This window comes from Neomonachus schauinslandi, chromosome 13 (genome assembly GCF_002201575.2).
Source record: "Neomonachus schauinslandi chromosome 13, ASM220157v2, whole genome shotgun sequence".
Lineage (NCBI taxonomy): Eukaryota > Metazoa > Chordata > Mammalia > Carnivora > Phocidae > Neomonachus > Neomonachus schauinslandi.
In genome coordinates this window covers 2,951,097-2,972,557 of record NC_058415.1, presented here as the reverse complement: position 1 = coordinate 2,972,557, position 21,461 = coordinate 2,951,097, and the positions used below count along the sequence as shown (strand labels likewise).

At 54.5% G+C, this 21,461-nt stretch overlaps 1 protein-coding gene across 2 annotated transcripts in view; it reads right to left on the bottom strand.

Annotated features, from left to right (window-relative positions):
- Nucleotides 1-2,795: 2,795 nt before the first annotated feature.
- GADD45G (growth arrest and DNA damage inducible gamma) overlaps nt 2,796-21,461 on the bottom strand; it is a 38,699-nt gene continuing 20,033 nt past the window's right edge. The window contains exons 1-4 of one of the 2 annotated variants that reach the window (XM_021694337.1): nt 4,147-4,291; nt 3,802-3,903; nt 3,470-3,683; nt 2,796-3,384 (exon numbers count right to left, since the gene is read on the bottom strand). In XM_021694337.1, the coding sequence (XP_021550012.1) occupies nt 3,274-3,384; nt 3,470-3,683; nt 3,802-3,903; nt 4,147-4,199 (480 nt within the window). In that variant the 5' untranslated portion in view covers nt 4,200-4,291 and the 3' untranslated portion in view covers nt 2,796-3,273. Of the gene's footprint in view, nt 3,385-3,469; nt 3,684-3,801; nt 3,904-4,146; nt 4,292-21,461 lie in introns of those variants that run through there. The other variant, XM_021694338.1, reaches the window with a different exon arrangement.

Below are 21,461 nucleotides of genomic sequence, written 5' to 3'. Positions count from 1 at the left end.
AAACACGTTCCCTGAGCTGACCCCACAGTGTCACTTGGTTTGCCAACATCCTTGCTTTTCTCCTGAAAATTTCTTTTTATCGCCTTTTTCTCAAATGGCTCTTTGTAAGCACCAAGTGCAACACTCACTGTGCTCGTGCTGCTAACAGTTTCATAGAAAGTATAACCCCCAGGGCTGCAGGCTGTCAACATACACGAGCCTCAGGGATGCATTCAGCCTCCCGCCCGTCCTACCAGGGAAAGAACGGAGGCCGCGGCTCCTGATGTGGACAAGGGTCGCCTGCCATAAAGAGGAGTCTGACTCACCCCCACCGTTTGGGGCGAGCACAGCTTTGCTTTAGGCCTGCAAAGAGCTGACATCCGGCTGCGCTGGAGAGAGAGGCCTTCCAAGTAAGGAAGGTGCCCTGACGGGATCCCCTGCTTCGGAGTGCATCCCGCAGCGCAAAGAGACCCCAGCCCCCAAGGTCACTGAGGGACATGGGGGCACCGAACAGGACGCCGAGGAGAGAAGCAGGAGACTCAGGCAGGGAGAGACCAGCTTCTTAGAAAGTGCTGTGTGTGTTTGTGTATGACGGGTATGTACCCCTCAGACGTACAGAAAAAGTGGGAAAGGATACACCAAAATGTGGGTGTATGACACTGCTCATGACAATGCTCCTACTTCTTTCTTTCTTCCTCTCCTCCTCCTCCTTCTTTCTGGTATTTTACAGTTTTCCTATAACGAATACATAAAACTTTAAGGAATGTACAGCGCTACCTTATGAAAGTAGCCTCCCTTGCGAAGTCAGCATAAGCTGGGACCTGGATGGGGGTCCCAGTAGATCAAGTGTTGGGTCCCGGAACCAGACGGCTGCGTCTTAAATCCACCGGTCCACTTCGAGCTCCATGATCTGTAGCAAATGCCTTCATTAACCTTTAAGTATTATTGTCATTAACATTCATCCAGCACTTTCTAGACACAGGGCATTGTGTCCAACAATCTGTATGGATCACCTCAACATGTGTGTGATAATTAGCTTATCTCTGCATTGCCACTGAGGGTTTTTGGAAGTATGAAGGCAATAATGTGTTTGTAAGCACTGTGCACTTTATTACCTGTCCTCTGGAGTATTTTATTTTAATAGCACAAAATCCCATTCATCAAAAAAAAAAAAAAAAAAAGGAAAGAAAGAAAGGAAGGAAGAAGAGCAGCATGTTTGTGGTTGGCACTGTGTCCAAGTGTGCATTTTTTTGCCGGCAAATTCTCCTAGCCCCTGGGGCTCCAACAGGTACCCTTGCTGTAGGTTCTAATCCAAGAAAGCCACATTTCTTAGGAGCTGCTGGCTTAATGTTCTGCAGCGGTCAGTCGGCCAGCCGCAGGGTCTGCCTGCCTGCCCTGCCCTGTGTTCTGCTAAATGTATTCATCGAAGGCTACATTCTAAAGTCATTATGCCGCATTTGTGTTTGCTATAGCATGCTGTGGCAGATGGGCATTTGCCAGGATGCAGACTGCACGCCCACCCCTCAGGACACCCCCCCCCAACAGGGAGAAGTCAGTGCTCCGAGAAGCAAATAGGTAAAATATTGATGAAACTGGGGCACAAACACAGCTGAACTCTTTCCTTGGGCCTCCGTCTAATCAAGAGGGGAAGTGTCTTGGAGAGTTGATATATGAGAAACAGGATGCTTTCATTCTGGGAAGAATAATTTAGCTCCTACAGTCCTGTTTTCCTGTGAATGCTTCCAGGATTTGGAGAGAATTTAAAAAGTGGAGCCCAACAGGGTGAATCAGCCACCTAGGACTGCTAGGAAATCAGCAGAATTTTCTTGCTAGAAAAACAACACAGCACCCCGCCTTTGCCCAGAAGGCTCCCTGGCCTGCCGGGCAGCCTGCTCACAGCGTGCCAGCCCCGTGCGCCTTTCCCTGGCTGGACAGGGTTCCGGTCAAGCACAGAGGCGCAGTCCAGACATCCCGGCCTCATAAAAAAGATTGATTCACTCAGGACACTTCCCCCTGGATGGTTCTCAAAGCCAAGTCTTTGTGGGAAAGATTTCAATTCTTCCGCTCCCGTAAGTCTGTAAACGGGGTCGTGAGCAGCAGCGGCCTGCAGAATTCGGCGGTGGGCAGAGGGCCCTCAGAAGAGCAGGTAGCGGATGCTGACTGCGCTCACAGTCGCTCACCCCGTTGGTGTGGATGCCGTCTCCCCATTGTTGCTCAGATCTTTGAAGTTCTATCACAGCTATGACAAATGATGACTCATACTTAAATGCAGTCATCATGTCATACACGGTATTAATACCGTGGTGACATTGCCGTAAGCCCCATGCCTTTAAGAGGGAAAGGCTCCTGAGAGCATTCTGCCGCCACCATCCTCAGGGACCACAAAGGGCGGCGGCTGCAGAAGGCCTGCTCATTGTGCGGGGAGGGCACCGCCTACATCCTGCAAGCTGTTGCGATAAGCGGCTGTCAGAAGGGAGGGGGCTGCGGGGGCAGAGGGGGAGGGGAAGGAGAGGCCGCTGTTACCAGGCTGGAGGACCAGCCTTGACCTGCTGCACTGATGTCTTATCTCAAGTATGCTCCTGTCTTGCAGGTTTAAAAATCTCCCTAAAAAAAAAAGAGAAATGGGAGCAGGGCTCAAGTTCTGCATCCCCGCCCCCACTCCCAGCGCCCCGGGAGCCTGTAACTCAGCCCCACAGGAAGACAGCGTAGGTGCCATCCGGTCCCCGTCTGGGGGCTTTAACAATCACCTGGACCCCTGCAAACCACCTCCCCCTCGACGGGGACCCCCTACCCTCAATAAAGAGAATAAGTCTGTTTCGGTAAGTTTATTGTAAAAAAAGACTCAAAGCTGCAGCAGCATAATCCTTTAGAACCCGGAGCATCGCCCCGTCCGCTTTGAAACAGCGGTGCAGGTTGCTCAGTCCTTCCGAGCTCCTTCAACTGTCCGAGTCCAGGCCTCGCCCGCCTGGCCTCTCCCCTCCTTCCTGTCGAGAGTGCAGGCTGCTGAGTCACGCCTGCCCTGCCGGTCCGTCCTTCTCGGCCCCGTGGCCCACCGCCCGCCTCCGGCCTTCCCGGGCAAGCAGCCGCTCCCCACACTCGCAGAGTCCCAGGCTGGGGGCCAGCCCGCCCCTGCCGCCGCCGCCGGGCCCCTCCTGCAGGGGGCCGCCCCTCCTCGCTGCTCCCCACGCAGCACGCCGGTCCCGCGCCCTCCGAGGGCGCATCCACAGAGCCAGCCGCGCGCTAGGCGCCCCGGGGCGTCACCATGTCGATCAGACCAAGGCCCCCTCCGGGCTGTCACTCGGGGAGGGTGATACTGGGCACCCAGTCGTTGACGCTGCGGCTCTCCTCGCAGAACACGCTGAGCTTCTCCAAGGCGGGGTCCTTCCACGCGTCCTCATTCGGGTTCTGCGGGGAAAGCGGAGAGGTCAGCCTGGCGCGCCGCTGGCCGCTGGCCGCGGCGGGCCGACGCTGGGGCGGGGGCGGCACTCACCGAAATGAGGATGCAGTGCAGGTCTCCCGGCGCGGCCGCCTCGTCGCCGGCGCCCACGATCGCCGCCAGCCGCTGCACGTCGCCCACGCGCACGATGTCTATGTCGTTCTCGCAGCAGAACGCCTGGATCAGCGTAAAGTGGATCTGCAGCGCGATGTCGCCCTCGTCCTCCGCGTCGGCGGCCAGCACGCAGAAGGTCACGTTGTCGGGGTCCCTGCGCCGGCGGGGACGGGGTGGTGAGGGCAAGGTGGGAGCCCCGGGGGGGTCCCCCGCCGCCGTCTCCCGGGTCTCCCCGCCCCCGGCCGCCCCACCGGGGCCGTGTCCACACTCACACATTCAGGACTTTGGCGGACTCATAGACGCCGGCGGTGAGGCAGCCCTGGCGCTGCGCCGACAGCAGCAGCTCGTGCAACGCTTTCCCGGCGCCCTGCATCCTGCGGACGAGCCAGCGCGGTGAGCGGGGACCGGCCGAAGGCGCGGCGGATCCCCAGCCCCGAGGACACACCCGGGCGCCCCTGCCCGGCGCCCCGGCCCCGGGGACGCACCTCCGGTGCCCAGCTCCCACCCCGCGGCTCCCCACCCCGGCGGGCCCCGAAGGCGGCCGCCCGAGCAGCTGCAGTCCGGACAGGGACAGGCTCCCCACGCCCCGAGACGTCCGGCGCCCGGCGCCGACCCACCTGGCGGTGCTTTCGGGAACCGTGTCTTGGCCGCGGATTTCCTCCAGAGTCATGGTTCGGAGGGCGAGCAGCTAGTTATCCACGAGAGGAGCGAGCGGCGCAGACGCGGCGGACACGGGGAAGCCGAGGCAGCCTGGCGAGCCCACGGCTGGCGAGTGCGCCCCAGCCCGCCGCGCACCCTAATATAGGCCCCGCCGAGGCGCCGCCAGCTGGCGCGAGGCTGCGCGCCCATTGGCCGGCGCCCGCTTTCTGATGCAAATGAGGCGGCCGCCGCGGCTCGTGCCAGAAGGCCACGTGGGGAGGGGTGCGGGGGATGACAATGCCTCAAATCTGCCGCTTTTGTCGGGGTGTTACCAGGCAGACTGGAGCCTGCAGATTTCACTCGCCTTTTTGTTTTTTAAGTCCTTAAAAGGAAAAATTAAAAAAAAAAAACCAAACACCTTGCTTGCTAGTAAGACGCTGCAATTTCTGAAATGCCCCTTTGGGGAAACTGAAGATTTTTTTTTTTTTTGCATTTATTTTTGTTGCTACTTTTCTATTTTTTTCTTTACTTTTAATTGGAAGTTTATAAAACTGTTGCTTTTAAACCGGAACTTAAAGTAAAAACACCCAGCGCGGGCTTTAAGCTTGCAAAAGGCCTGGCCACAGCCCCTTCCAGCGCCAGCAGGATCCGGAGCGCGCCGGCGAGGCCTCCCCGCACGCTCAGCGCCCCGACCCCGCCGCGCTGGAGGGTCCGAGCCGACCTCCCCGCCCGCAGCCGAGCGCCGCGGGGCGCTGGGACGCGCGAGCAGATTGCGGCCGGCGCACGCGGCTCGTTTGCATTTCTATGGAGAGCGCACAATAGCGGAGGTCTGGCGTGTGGCGGTTTGCAGGAGGGACAATCGAGGCTTTCTCTTCATAGCGACACTGTCCACCTGCCGCAGGGTGGGGTGGGTAGGGCCCCGCCACGCGTGGGGGTCGCGGGGCTGCCCGGCGCGTGGGGGTCGGGCCACGTGCCGCTCCTGCTCCCCTCGGTGCTCATCCCCTGCACGGTGCCCCTGCACCCGCGGCCTGTTTGAATGTAATTCCGTCCTCCCTCCCCTCCCCCCGACCCGGGTCCTTTCACCGGCGGCACAGTCTACGCGCTGCGCGAGACCAGGGGGCTCTTGTCCCCCGGAGCTTGAGAACGCGGCTCGGAGTCCCTTTCCTGGGGCGCCATCTACAGGCTGTCTAGAAAAACTCGGGACACCCCCGCCCCCACTTGCATTGGCGTCTAGGGTGCTAGCCTCGGGCCCTGCGGCCACCGAGAGGCCCTGGCGGGTCCGCTGAGCCCCATCTCAGCTGTGCGTTCATGGGAGCCAGAGGAAGGGCTGCATAAACCTACCCGGGAGGGAGGTGAGGACAAAAGGAGACTCCGACCCAGCGCTGATGGAGGCAGAGCCCGTATTTCTTAGGCTATTTTGAAATGTTCGAATTACCTAAATATACATATGTAAAAGTTGTTTTCCAATTATAGCATAATAAAACTAGAAGATGTGAACAGACAGTGCTGTGATGTCAGCATTTTGGCACCCCGTAAGCCAGCACGTTCAGATCATTTGCCCACGGAGAGCATCACTTTGGGTGTCTGCATCTCTCCGTGCTACTTGGAAACTCGCGCTGGGGTGCCCTTCGTGGCCCCCTTTCCTAGGTGCGGCCTGGAGCCTGGGCGGGACAGCGCGGGGGGGTTCCAGGCGAGCCCAGGCTCAGCTGCAGGACCGGGACAGAGAGTAAGAGGACCAAGTGAGCCGGCGTCCTGCGCCCTCCAGTGGAAGTAGAAGCTGCGAAGTCGGGGCCTCTTCCCGGAATCCCAGAAGCCGCTCTTTGCTTACCTAATGTCCCTGACATCCCGGGTGCACCTGCCACGTTCGTGTACTACTGCTTCCTTTCTTTCTTTGCTGGTGGTTTAGGAAATGATAGTGTGCCTGGATTGGATAAATATGTTTATTCCTAAGTGACTGAGGTGTAGGTATTGCTCATCTTTATGTATCAGATTTTCTTAAAATGTGTTAGTTCCCGCCCCAGGAAATGTAGCAAATTATTTCACATCTTACCCTGCCCCTCCATTTATAACAATACAAACCTGTGGGCTCACCAGGTCTTAGGCCCTCCTCTTACAGGAAGGCCACCGGACAGGCCTGACTGGGGGGGGGTGGACAGGGAGCAGCATTTCTAGTTGGCACTGAGCCAACCTGCAGGAAGAGGGCTGATTGACAACCCCTTGGGGTTGTTCTACTTTGCTCACATTTTTAAGGTATTCAGTTTCAGGAAAACCGCCTTTCTGACATAGGATACAGCTTCACATGGATTTATTAGGTCAGTCCAAAAGGCAGTCAAGCCCTCATCTCAGTTGGGAAAGAAACATTTTATCTGGAAGCAAATTCGGCCTCCACCAGACCCTACCACCACCTTGCAGTCTAGACAAATGCAGAAGCCTCTAGGTTGGCTGATTCCCGTCTGCTGAACAGACTAAAGGGAGAGAGTAGGGAATGTCCAAACCCTGTCCGGGGTCACCCGCCCCAAGCTAGACAACACGCCCCCCACCTGCAAACTGCATTCAGCCGGTGTCTCAGCCTGCTGGAGCCCCAAGTCCTCGGATGCTGTGATGTCATCCAAACTCCCTGGGACCGCACCCCTAAACCTTCCCCTGGACCTTATTAATCAGGTGGTAGTGAGTTTATTAAGCACACATCCTCGGGGATGCTCTGTTTGAAAAACTCTTTGGAAATGCTATTTAAGTGTTTTTGCTAACACATTCTTTCTCGTGGCCTGGCTAAAATGTTGGTGGAGTTACCGCTCCCTGGGGGATGGAAGGAAGTGGCTTCAAGTAAGCAGGAAGGCTTAGGAGACATTCCCTGCTGCGGTTTCTCGAACTACTTGCTTAGGAGCGAGCACAGTGCTGTTGCACAGCAAGCCCACCAGAGGCTGCAGGACACGGTGGGCTGCTCTGAGCTCTGTGCAGCCTGCAGGCAGGTTCCCTTGGCCCCTGGCTTGTCTCAGGGACAAAGGCAGAACCGCCTTTCAAAACCAGCAGCTCTTACATAAAAATCTGCATTTCCAGCTTCTCTTGGAAAATGGAGAGATTTGGCCGCCATGTGCCTGTGGTCCCCCCCACCCGCCCCAAGTAACCTTCATCTGGGGGGAGAGTCACGGGGACCCCCAGACTGGCAACTCCCCACAGTCCCCACCACAGCCCTCTGAGGACACCCAGCCCCGCTGCTCCTTCCTTACCTGCTCCTCCCCTGCGGGGCTTTTTGCAAACTTCACAAAGAAACAAGTTTGAAAAGCAAAATAAAGGGGTCGGGCTCTTAAAAGATGAGCTCAAATTGGGTACGCACCATTTGTGTTCCCTACTGGGCAGGACTGTATCTCCGACATCAGCCCAGGGCTCTTGGAGCATCAAAGCACCCCGTGGCTCCTCTGACCCCAGCCCCACCCCTTCGTCCAGCCTCCCTGCGAGGCAGGGTAGGCCTCCTGGGTTTCAAGAAGAGTGTTGGGTTTTTTCCCCCAGGAACTCACAGAAGGCAGTGTGGGCATGACTTGGTGACAATACTAAATTGACTCAAAACAAGAAACTACATCTTTGTGCAAGACGCACACCTACGACCTAAAACCCAGCAGCAGCGCCTCCAATGAGTCCCGGCATCTGACGGGCACAGAGCAGCGGCGCCCCCACCCACCGCCACACCTGGGGAGCTGTGAGGTCAGTGGATGGGGAGGCTTCAGAGGGCAGCTGAGACGGGGACGGGAAACCGAGAAAGGGAAATCCCTAGAGCGCAAGCCGGACACCTGTGGTCGATCCCTGTGTCGAGAGGGGTTTCTGGAAGGAGCAGTTACTCCTGGCTTGGTGAAACCCCCTGAAACCCCTCAGGAGGTGGGGGCAAATCATCCCTGCGCTTGCCACTTTTCCCACCATGAGTCAGCAATGATGTGTGACACGTGTCATAACCCCGCGGCTCTCATTGCCGCCGCCAACCCCCCACCCCCAAGAAACCACAGATGTGCTGTCCTTCCCGGCGTGGCCATGCACCAAGTCTTCTGAGCCTGGGCTCCCCCCTACGAAAAGAAGATCTGCCCTTTGCCTTTCATGAGCCTCACTGGGAGTTTCTAAAGGTCACACCGGGTCACCATTTGGCCCACACTCGTTTGGTTTGGTGGGCAGTGTGCTAAGATGGCTTGCAAATTCAGTCTGACTTGTTTGTGTAGGTAGGAGTGGGTGGTAGCTGTCCATGTCACCCAAGACACGTCCCAAACGTCACATTGGCCTGCTGGCACGCTGAGCCCCCTGCCCAGCCTCTGTGGGTACTCGATCTGGCACTTAAGCCTGTCTGTAGCAGCGAGGGGTGAGCTGAGACGCTGTGGTCGCCCTTCTGAGTTCGTTAACGGACAACGTATGAGAGGCGAGTAGAACCACAGAATTTCCGAACCGAAAGTCCTCCTTTAGGTTCTGAAAGACAATTCAGAGTAAGTGTCTAAATACCCAGAAAAGGGAGCATGACATTGGAGATGCGGTTAGCAGAATAGGCTCAGAGCTGGGTTTTGCTACTTACTTAGCTTTGACCTTGAGCAAAAAGTTAGTGCATGATTTAAATTGTAAGGGGAAGAGTCCCTGCTTGTTGACCCATTAAATCTACTCTTTCTAAGTTCTCCTAAAGAAGTGAATTCCCTGGGACACCTGGGTGGCTGGCTCAGTGGGTTAAGCATCTGCCTTCAGCTCGGGTCATGATCCTGGGGTCCTGGGATTGAGTCCCACATCGGGCTCCTTGCTCAGAGGGAAGCCTGCTTCTCCCTCTCCCACTTGCCCTCCTTGGGCTCTCTCTCCCTCTGACAAATAAATAAATAAAATCTTTTTTTAAAAAAGTGCATTCCCCAAATGTGTATTATAAGGAAATGTTTTTTGCAACATTTCTTCCTAATATTGGAAACCGGAAGCCACCATGGAGGCAGGTGGTACACTATGGGGTAGCCCTAAACGAAACCTATGTGGCCATAAAAGATATTCTGAAGAGTATCTCGTGGTGGGATAAAGCTTCAGACACAATGCGGAGAATGGTCTGATTCCGGGAGTGTGTAAGCCCTCGGCGCCCATGACTCTCACTACACACAATGTCTAAACCAAAATCCCGGCTGGATGCTGGAGGGCTGAGACTATGCAAGATTGTTTGTCTTCTTCTCTGTACTTTTCTGCAATTAAACTTTCTACAACTTGATCTTCTGTAAGACAAATTCAAACTTCTCAGGGACGACAGCCTCAGCGCCAGACGGCGTCCACCTGACGTGTGCGCTGGGCATTGTGCCGAGGGATTGGTGGCCATATGGTAACAGATCGAGAAGCCAGACATCCGCGGGGCTGTGCTTCCAGGGAGGGAGAGGCCCGGAGCGTGACCTTTGACTCCTGAGCTGTGTCTCCTGCCGTTTGACTCTGGTCTGTTCGTAGCTAAGGGGCAGCGGCTGCGTTGCCCTGGGAGGTTAACTCTGGAATGACCAAGATACGATCTCGGGCGGCTCAGCAGAGGCACGAAGGAGGAGGCATGGCCGCCGAACACCTGAGGACGCGCCTTCCCAGAGACGCGCAGGTCGCCAAGATGTGCGTTCTCGCAAGAAGCGGTAGATAAAATTCTCTCACTCCCCCTCTGCAAAGATGTCTACTTCCCAGAAGTGAATTACAGCAATAAATTGTGAAAATTGTTTCCATTGTTTATATAATTGGGAACTCCAGAAAATCAATATAGTTAAGTATATTTTAACCTATTTTTGAGACTCTTGTAGGTGCAATTCCATTTTTCTTTCTTTTTTTTTTTAAGATTTTACTTATTTATTTGACAGAGAGAGAGAGAGAGCACGAGCAGGGGGAGGGGCAGAGGCAGAGGGAGAAGCAGGCTCCCCACGGAGCAGGGAGCCCGACATGGGGCTGGATCCGAGGACCCTGGAATCGTGACCTGAGCCAAAGGCAGGTGCTTAACCGACTGAGCCGCCCAGGCGCCCCGTTCCATTTTTCAGTGCCGGACTGCATCCATTTGAAAAGAGCAGAGCAAGTCTTGTGTATCCTGTTATCAGGGGTATTCGTGTTATGGTTTTATTTACCAGACTTTTATAACGTTTGCTGCATGTCAGGCACGATTCCAAGCACTTCAAAAACATCACTGAATCCTCACGATGACCCTGTTAGGTCACAATTGTCAACAGTCTCAGATAAGGAAATGTGGGCACAGAGAGGGTAAGCAACTTACCCAAGGTCACACAGACAAGAGGAGGCAAAGTGTGGCTTGGAACTCTGACCAGCTAGCTCTGGAGCTCGTCACAAAGAAGGGAGAGACAAACTCCTCCATAAAACCTTTTCTAGGGCCTTTGGGGCAAACCATTTGGTCCACGAAGTAAAAATTAAAAAAAAAACAAAAAAAAAAAAAAACCTGTTTGGCTCTCCTTAGCCCTGACCAGCGGTGCCTATCGGGATATCGTGACTGCAGCGCGCCATCTTGTGGTCAGGAAGAGTATAGCTTCCAGCTCTGAAAAGCAGCCTCTTCTTTCTATCTAGACCTTTCTGGGCTTCCCCGGGGCCAGCAGCTCAGGCCACACACCCCCAATAACACACAGAAGCAGCAGGCTCCCTCCCTGAGGCAAGGAGCTCTGAGCCTGCTCCGCAATCCACGCGTTGAATCATGGTGTAGAAAGCAGGCAGACCTAGAGGACGCTTCCGTGGGGTTTGCCACAGTAGATCCTCAGTGTGAACCACCAACATCACGGGAGCAGAACCGACCCCCGGGGAACATTGTGTCAGTGGAGATGCTCCTGCCCACTACACAGACGGGAAAAGTGAGGATCGGGGTCACACAGTTAATGATGGAGCTGGGATTTCTGGCCACCCGCCGCCGGACCTCATGCAAACCTCAGGTTCATGCTGCCTCACGGTGGGTCGGGCCTGGGACTGGCGTCTCCCCACGTCCTTTGGCGTTCTGAGCTCCCCTCAGCAGCCACAAGACGTGAGTGTATGGATTGTTTTTTTCTTGCAAACTCATGGGCAAATTGAAATTTGAAGGAACCTCCAAGGCAACGTTTCCCAAAATGCTGCCGGTTTTGGACACACAGTACTCCGCAAGATGTCCATCCCAGATGAGGGCAGCTCCACGGGCTGCCCCCGGTTCATCTGCCTCCACCTGTGATTCCTGTCTCACTAGTAACAGGGTGACAACTCCTCCGTCACCGTGGGACGCAGCTCCAGCCCGATGGCCCCGCAGACCCCGGCGGCCCAGTGTGTCCCTGGACCCGCAGCATCAGCCTCCCCCAGGAGCTCGTCACACACGCAGAGCCCCGCGGCCTGGGAGCCCCAACTGTAACAAGATGGGGCAGCGCCTCTGCACATCTTGTGAGCGATGTGCTGTTAGGGAGCCCGGGTCCAGGATGACAGAGAGCAGCCAGGCCGAGAGGTCCCGGGCGGGGGCTGGGGTGGGCGGACTCACCCGCATTCGGGCATGAGGACACTGTGTGGCGGGCGGTGCAGCAGGGTGCGGGGACAGGAAGGATGAACTGCGAGCCAGGAGCCGTGAGATGGTGGTTCGGGACCCCAGTGGGCTTGGGACCTTTGAAGGACCCGGGGAGGCCACCGCTGGACGGACATGGACGGGGACACCCGGGCTGGATGCATAACCTCGAGACTCTTCAAGGCCATGGCCCTTTGTCGAAAGTCCTCTGAGCCCAAGAAAGGGCAAGGTGGCAGGCTGCGGTCTCCCCGAGCCCACTCTCCCCTCCCACACGGACCAGTATTCCTGATCTCCCTCGTCACCTGACCCAGCTCTGGCCAGCGGAGAGGGAGCGTCCCCAGCCCTGGCTCACACAGGAATGGCTTTCTAGCAACTTCGGTTTTCCTGCGGCCACAGTGCAATTTCACCGACTGTCCCAGTGATATGCATGCCAGCACAGGGAGCCCAAGGTCACGGCCACACACTCTTGTCTCCTGTCATCTGAAACCGTTCCGGGTCTGTTCGGTGACACGACGTGTTTTGACATCTCGTTGTCGGCTATCCTGTCACGTGGGCCCCTCTGAGGCTCCCTCAGGATTCGATTCTGGGGATGCCGTGTCCTCCCCGACAGGTGTCGCGCCAGCTCTGATGGGTCTGTTCTTACCCACGGTCCCACGTTGGTGGTCGTCTGACCAAGGGAGTCGGCCAGGCTTCTCCAACATAAAGGTACTATTTTGTCCTTTCCGACTAGTGAGTGCTCTGCAGTTAGATGCTGGGGGTCATTGCAGCCGTCCTGTCCCCAGCGACGGCCGTCCAGCCCACAGTGACAGCCGTCCTGCCCCCAGCGATGGCCGTCCAGCCCACAGTGACGGCCGTCCTGCCCATGGTGACAGCCGTCCTGCCCCCGGTGACGGCTGTCCTGCCCCCAGCGACGGCCGTCCTGCCCCTGGCGACAGGCGGGTCTGCTGCAGACCCCAGCCCTCTAAGGGCAGTAGTGGTTAGCTGTGTTACAGGTTTACATCCCCCCCTGCTGTTCTGGATAGACAGAGAATGTTTGCTAGTTCCCCTGGACCCACGTTAAACTTTGTAAACATTGTTTTATTTGAGTAGAGTCGACACACAATGTTCCATTAGCGTCCGGCGTGCAACATAGTGAGTCCGCAACCCCACGCATTACGCTGCGCTCCGCACAAGTGTGGCTGCCGTCTGTCACCGGACACCACTATCCCAGAACTGTTCGACCCCATATTCCCGTGACTTGGTCATTCCGTCACTGGAGGCCGCGACCTCCCTCTCCCCTTCCCCCGCTGTGCGCATCCGCCCACCCACCTCCCTTCCTGCAACTGTCAGTTTGTTCTCTGTCTTTGTGGGTCTGTTTCTGCTTTTCATTTGTTCGTTTATTCACTTGCTTTGCTTTTGAGATTCCACATATGAGTAAAATCATACGGTATTTGTCTTTCTCTGTCTAACTTATCTCACTTAGCATAATACCCTCTAGGTCCATCCATGTTGTCACAAATAGCAAGAGCTCATCCTTTTTATGGCTGCATAATATTCCCCTGTGTGTGTGTGTGTGTGTGTGTGTGTGTGTGTGTGTACACACACATATATACCATCTTTTCTTTATCCATCCATCGATCGATGGACACTTGGGTTACTTCCATATCTCAGTTACTGTAAATAATGCTGCAATAAACATAAGGCTGCATATATCTTTTTGAAATAGTGTTTTCACTTTCTTTGGGTAAATAGCCAGCAATGGAATTACTGGATCATATGGTATTTCTATTTTTAAATTTTGGAGAAAACTCCGTATTGTTTTCCACAGTGGCTGCACCAGTTTGCATTCCCACCAACAGTGGATCAGGGTTCACTTCTCTCCACATCCTTGTCCACACTAATTTCTTGGGTTTTTTTGATTTAAGCCATTCTTATAGGTGTGAGGTGATAGCTCATTGCAGTTTTGATTTGCATTTCCCAGACGATGAGCAATGCTGAGTATCTTTTCATGTGTCTGTAGGCCATCTGGATGTCTTCTTTGGGAAAATGTCTATTCAGGTCTTCTGCCCGTTTTTTAATCAGATTGCTTGGTTTTTTCGTGTTGAGCTGTATACGTTCTTTATATATTTTGGATATTAACCCCTTATCGGTTATGTCATTTGCAAATTATCTTCTCCCATTCACTAAGTTGCCTTTTCATTTTGTTGATGTTTTCCTTTGCTGCACAGAAGCTTTTTATTTTCATACTAAGGGAAGGGGTTCCTGACCTCCCTGCGCTCCCGACAGCGAGACCCCCACCTCCAGGGCAAACAGTGCGGCCTTCATCCTCGCACAGCCCTCGATCACATCCCCGTCCACTGTCCCCAAGAAAGGGACTGGATGAAGAAAGTGCTTCGATCACATCCCCGTCCAGGGGGAGGGGAATTCCTTCCCTACGGGAAGTCAGGGACCCCTGCTCAGCAGGCCCGGGGCAGGGGGCGACACAGACCAGACCCAGGACAGAGGAGGGGGAAGATGTGAGGGGGTGGGGATACACGCCAGGTCAGCACCAGCTCCCGCTGACACAGGGCGGTTTCTAAGAGTGAGTGGATGAGCAGAATGAATTCTGGGAGGGGAGGGGAGAGAACCTTCTCCCCGACATGTGGTCGGAAGTGTGCAGCGTGATGAAAACTCGCCTCGGCTCATCTCTGAAAACGCACACAGCACTTGCCTCTGTGAGTGAGATGGGGCCACGCTTGCCCACGTGCCACTCTCCATGGACTGAGGCCACTGCCTTCTGCACTGGGACCCAGAGTGGGGGCCCAGAGCCTGCGCAGATGGGCCTGACATCCTTCGGGCCCTGCCCAGATGGCCAGTCCCACACACACCTTGCCCAAAGTTCCCAATTCCTGCACTATGCTGAGACCTCTTCTCCCCACTCTGCAGATGTGGGTCATCTTATCCCAGGAAGCCTTGAAACTCAGGAGGAAGTTTCCCCCAAGCTCTCTACATGGAGAATTTCCTAACAGACACGGCTTATGTTCACAGGGGGCCTAGGACTCATCATGTCACCAGCAAAGACATCAGCGGGGATGGGAGAAGTGGACCCTGTCTCTGGACAGCCAGCAGCCCCCAGGCCCTAGGCGGAGGCCACTCCTCCCTCAGAGCCATCCCACCAGGGTCCTTGCAGGAAGGGAAAATCCGGTGACCCAAGCCCCGCCACCACCCACGTCCCCCAGGGACACAGCACTGGGCCCATGACCACGGGTCCCCTCCGGGGCACGACAGCAGCCTGAGCGACCGTGTTTCTCTGCCGGGGATGATTCTGTGTCTGTGGTTATGTGTGTGTTGTTGTGACACACACGTCAGCCCAGCAGGAGGCCGTCACCTTCGAGTGCAATCCCATTTGGGACCCCGTGACCCAGAAACCCTGGGGGTGTGCGGGGAACAGTGTGCGCCGGAGCCTGCCGAGCGCAGGCTCGGAGACCGTGTGACCATCCACGCCGTGGCCACTACCCTCTTCAGCCCTCAGAAGCCGGTGTCACCCAGGGCGGTGCTCAGAGGTCCTCCCTGCCAGGACGGGTCCTCCCTGCCACGGCTGAATTCTGTGAGGTCAGCGAGCGTTTCCGAAGGGACGACCGTGTGCCCCGGAGCAATCCTCTCTGTCCTCTCCAAAGGCCAGCTCCCCTGTGTTCAGGAGGACAAAGGGCAGGCAGGCAGCCCAGTCCCAGCCCGGCCGCAATCACTAGTTGAGCACCTACTGTGTGCAAGGCGGTTCACACGGGCTCTGACCTCAGGAAGTCCAGCGTCCAGGGGAGGCAGACGGGCCGCTGAGCACCTCCCGACCCTGCCGGCCATCACCGTCTCCCTCTTCATGTGGCCCTGGCAGAAAGCCAAGGATGCGGCCTTGGGAGGCGGAGGGGGGGGGGTCCTGGGAGAGGCACGGCTGTTAGATGAGTCACAGCCAAGAGGGCTCAGGGGAGCATGTGAACAGGAGGGGTCTGCCCCGCCGTCAGATGGCGCTCGTGTCCCGGGGACAGGGGAAGCTCCGGAGCAGCTCCTCAGACTAATACCCGAGGGAACCCACCCCAGGGTAGGAGGGATGGTGGCCACGGACCCGCTGTGTTTTCAAATAGGTTTGGGCAATGCTGGGTCGGAAGAAGCCTGGGCCAGCTCTACAGGAGTTAGCAAAGCTTTTACTTTATCACAGTGTTTCTCAACTTTCCGAGAGAGAGGTTTTGGCAATCTGTGGATATCAGACTTACGTGGCCACACACCCTTTGTATGGACCATGACATCTGGGTTCCGTGGGACACAGCTGGGGGAGACAAATGTCCCAAGTGTGTCCTAGCCCCAACACTGATAGGGGTTCATTCGCAGAGGACAGCACTTCTCAAGGAGGCGTCCACACCCCGAGCTCGTAACACAGCCCCCAGGGCATTCTGACCCCTGCCCCAGTCTGAGAAGCACGGAAATCAAGGAGCCTGGCGACAATCCTGACGCCCTCTGACGTCAAAGCCAGACTCTGGGGAGGGAGGGTCCCTCAAAGGCAACAGAGGGAGTAAGGAATTTTAGGGGCAGTTCCCGGAGCTGAAGGTAGCTGGGTGAGGGGCCATGCGGCCAAGCCCAGGGCCGCTCTGCAGGGTGACGGAGCACCCCCACCCCATGCAGGGCCCCACGGTCACCACCAGACCCGGAAAAGGCCTGTCGCCATGCAGGGACGGAGGCTTTTCGTCCCTTGGGGTGAAGATTGCAAACAGCAACATCAGACAGGCTCAGCCAGCCAGGAACGTGACCTGAAGCCCAGGGTCGTCTGCAGCGTGAGGCTTGTCCAGAGAACGTGCGGGGGTGAGAGGGGGAGCAGAGTCCCCCCCCGGAGCCCCCTACATACTCAGGACCCAGATGTCACCACCAGGACACAGCCCTCACCCCGAGGGCAACACAGCCTCCGGGGAAACTTTAATTACTGGAAATTGGGCCAAACTAAGCAGAAGTAACAGGGTGACCCCCTGGCAGCTCCTCAGGTCATGCCCAGGGGACAATCCAGGCTGAGGTCAGCTGCTGGCTCCCACCCTCCGCGCCTCTCTCCCCCAGGATAGGGCTGGCTGCATGATGGCCAGCTCAGCAAGGCAGGGCCGTCCTTCTGCAGACCTTGTGGACATTCAAGACAAAGTCTGCTGTAGCACTTTCCTGATTATTTCCTAAATGCTGGAAGGTTTTGACTGAGGGCACAGGTCTCTCCACCCCAAACTGTGCAACTCACTTACACAGTCTCCCTTTCACTCAAGGGTGTGAGATTTGGGGGTAGCGTTTCCCACGGTCCTGGTCTGGGTGTACGCATACGCAGTTTCAGACAGTAACATTAACTCCGAATTTCAGAACCGCGTTGGGAAGCATTAACTCACACCCGACGCCCACAGCCGCGCTTGGGCTCACAAAGGCACAGAAGAGAGATGAAGGGGGCTCAGAGGGCCCAGACACTCCGGCCCCTCGGGGGTGGCAGCACCCCAGAGCAGGATTTAGGATGCACAGACAGAGCCCTGTGTGCCTGGGCGCTGCAGGGAAGAGAGGAGACGCACTGAAACGTGCGCATTCCAGGTCGTTTTTGTGAACACACGGAAGCGTGTTTCCAGCATGTGTGACGCACACGTGTGAGTCCATGGCCTCTGTTCTGAATTGCCCCCCGCCCCCCGCAGCGAGTCACCTGCGCCCCGGACAGCCACCAGCCGGGCTGCAGCAGGAGCCCGGCCCCTCCTGGGGGTCGAGAACCTGGACTCTCACTCTGCCGACGGCGAATCACAGCCCAGAGCACGTGCGCCTGGGTCAACCCTGGAATGCGGCTCCGTACCCCGTGTCTGCACACGGAGAGGTTTGCGGCTGCTCACCCGCACCCGGACCAGGACAGAACCCCCGAGTCGAGAAGCCCTCACCGGATGACCCTTCCTTCTTCAGTGCCGTGCACGGCAACAATGAAGAAAATGGGACTCGGGCTGAGCACATCTGCCTGTGGGTGGCTTGGGGCTTGTTTGTTACCAGCCTGTCCTGACTCACACGCACGTGCTGCCCCTCCCGTGCTGCCCAGTGGGGGCTCCGCCAGGGCTGGACACACTTTGCTTGGAGTGTTGCCCACACCACAGAGACGGTCTCCCCGGCCCTCCAGTGGCCCCAACCGCAGTTAGGGTCAACAGGTCTCCTAGGAGAAGTGGGTGACGCCCTGTGTTAGCCGCAGAGAAGACACGAGTTCCTGACAAGGGAGCCAGACAAACTCAGCCCCCCTCTCAGCTATAGGAGAAGAGCCCCCACCCCGAGCGCGTCCGCCGGTGGAGGGGGGGAGGGTACACCCCCGGGCTGACAGGTGCACTGTCTTCCTCCCAGTGAGGAAGGCAGCGTGGAGCCCAGCAAGAGGCCCAGCTCCCCACCTTCACATGAGCTGTCCCGTGAGGATTCCATGCCCCCACTCCCCCGCCAGCCAGGACACGCTGGATGAGACGAGACCCCCGGCCGGGTGGACCCCTTCCTCCTGTGGTGTGGGGGGCGGGGAGGGCAGGAGGGGCTCCGGAACCGCATCAGGTCAGCGTGCGCTCACACTCACCCACCGGCCCTTCTCTTTCAGTTCAGAGGGCTGTCGTGCACCAGCCTTCACCCTGTGGGGTCCGATGCCGTCCTTAGGCAGATGGTGCCAGAATCGAGTTGAACTGTGGGACACCCAGCCAGTCTGGGGGGACGTCCACGCTGGGGCGGGGGCCCCACATACCAGAGCTGGAGTCAGAATCATGCGCTGTGCATCAGCGGTCACTGAGATGGCATGGTGTCAGCAGGGGAGGGACGTGGACCCACCCAGACAGCCAGTGAATTTTTGAAAGTGTACCCTTGTCAGGAAATGGTGCTGACGCAGCGAAACCAAACCAAACAATTAAAGCCAACCCATACCTCACCGAACCAGAAAGGCTCGCTTGAACTGGGTCTTAGATCAACATGCGAATGCCGAAAGTATGGACCTTTAGAGATAAACAATAGGAGAAAGTCTTGGTCGCCTGGAGTTAGGCAAAGGTTTCTTAAATTGGACCCCAAAAGCATGAACCATATATTTTAATATGTAGTAAATTAGTCTTCAACAAAATTAAGAATGTTTGCTCTTCAAAAGACACCATTAAGCCAAATGAAAAGGCAAGCCATTGACTGTGGGAAAATAGTCATAAAACATATAAAGGCCTTCTATCCAGAATATGTAAAGAGCTGTTACAACGCAACAATAGGGAGATAGCCCAATTTTTTTAAAGGAGCGAAAGATTTGAACAAGCAGTGTTCCAAAGAAACTATCAGGGGGCGGTAAGAGATGCTCAGCATCGTGAGACGTGAGAGAAACACAGAGGAAAACCACAATGAACTGTCACGGCACGCCGGCCAGAATTGACAAGACTGAGGATACCAAGTGCTGGTGAAGGTGTGGGGAGGAACTGGAGCCCTCAGGCCCTGGTAGGAGCGATGTAAAATGGTGCAGCCACGTTGGAAAAGCAGTTTGAAAAGCAGCCTCTCGTAGGGGCTGACTCAGCAATCCCACCGCGGTGCATCTCTCGAGAGCAATGTGGATGACGAGTCAGCACGAGAATTGGGTGTGAATGTTTAGAGCGGATTTACTCATAAGATCGAAAAGCTAGAGACAACGTACACGTCCATCAGGTGCGAACAGGTTCACAAACTGTTGTGTATCCCTACATTCCACAATACAAAGAGGCGATGTCTGTCACTTGCTAGCGCGGATGATCCTAAAAGCACGATGCTACGTCAGACTCTGCAGAACACGCACTGCACGCCATGAGCACACAGAGGAGGAGAAGCTAGCGACAAAGCAGATCCGTGGCTTGTGCTCGTGGGAGGGGACTGACAGCAGAAAGGCAGGAGGGGGCCCACCATGTGATGGAGATGTTCCGTCACAGCCGAGGGGTGGTGGCAAGACTAACTTGTTAGAACTGTCTGCGCTATTTACATGGCGCATCTCGGACACCTGGTGGCTCAGTCGGTTATGCGTCTGACTCTTGATTTCGGCTCAGGTCATGATCTCAGGGTCGTGGGATTGAGCCCCATCTCGGGCTCCACGCTCAACATGGAGTTTGCTTAAGATTCTCTCTCCCTCTCCCTCTGCCTGACCCCCTCCAAAAATAAAAATAAAATAAAAATCTTAAAAAAAAATGGCGCATCTTATTGTGTGTAAATTATCCCCCCATAAAACTGACCAAATAAGGAAAAGAAATGAAGCATTTTTTTATTCTTATTTTAATCCCCATACATTACATCATTAGTTTTAGATGTAGTGTTCCATGATTCATTGTTTGTGCATAGAAAAGAAGCATTTTTTAAAGCATATTCTTTTTCTTTTTTTTCTAATAATCTCTATGCCCAGTGTGGGGCCTGAACCCACAACCCCCAAGATCAAGAGTCACATGCTTTACAGACTGAGCCACCTAGGAGCCCCTAAAGCATAGTCTTAATTTAGGGCCACTTTGGAGAACGTTGAAAGGACGACAATAGTTTGAGGATCAGATTAAATTTGAAAGGTCTAAAGGAACAATGATTCAGCAGTAACTTGATGCTAGGGAATCCAAAAACTGGGGGCACAGCACCACCTAGTGGCCCAATTGTGCATTTAAACGATCCTCATCTGGTGAAAGATGCATCTAAAAGTTACAGACTTTGACTCTTCCAGTCTTTAAATAAAGGTCTAGTAAAAAGTGTTTCTAATAAAAATTTTACCAAAAGTAACATAATAACATTTTATACCTACTGGTAAAAAAAAGAAAGCATTACCTACCTTTGAGCAACAACGAAAATCATACTTCAGAGATACTCATTTTAATTAGAAACAAAACAAAATTGCCTGTTGCCACTATTATTTAACATTTTTCTGGAAGTTTTAGCCGAGTCATAAGATTAAAAAATAAATAAAACAGAAACAAGATGTAAAATTATTTAAAAGGAGGAAATAAAATGATTGCAATTGGAAGGTAATGGAGCAATGTATTTAAAACATAAGAGAATCATCTTAAAATTCTTACAATGCATTAAGTGATCAGAAAGCAGATTAAAAGTATCAAAAGTAATAACTTTTCTATAACAGAAATCACAGACTGTAGGCTAAAATGATGGAAAGATTCTATTAATAATAAAAGTAGGAGCAACAAAACAAAATAAAATGCCCATAGATAATCCCAAAGGCAATGCATAGTGCCTATGGAAGAAAACTATCAATATTTACTGAATGGAGTGTAAAAAAGTTTATATGGTGAGACATATATCATTTCCTTTTTTAAAAGATTTTATTTATTTATTTGACAGAGAGACACACAGCGAGAGAGGGAACACAAGCAGGCTTCCTACCGAGCAGGGAGCCCAATGCAGGGCTCGATCCCAGGACCCCAAGATCATGACCTGAGCCGAAGGCAGATTCTTAATGGACTGAGCCACCCAGGCGCCCCAACATATACCATTTCTTAATGGAGAAACTTATAGAATATATATGTCACTTCTCTTCAGTTTATCTTACATATTTTATGGACCTTCAGTCATATCCACATATGTAGTATTCAGATTAACTTTGATTATATGAACAAGTTTCCAAAGCAATCCTGTAATGATTTTGACTGAAATTCCACATAAATACTACATATCTATATGCCCATAAACAACGTACCACATTGTATCACCTTCTTTTTTTTTTACTTTGTATACTAAATGCGTCTTTTGCAGCTTGCCTTCTTTTGCACAAAATCACCATTTTGAGATACATTCATGTGATTAGTACTCTTTTGTAGGCGTGCCCCCCAGTTCATCCACGCTCCTGTGGATGGACATTCGCGTTACCAC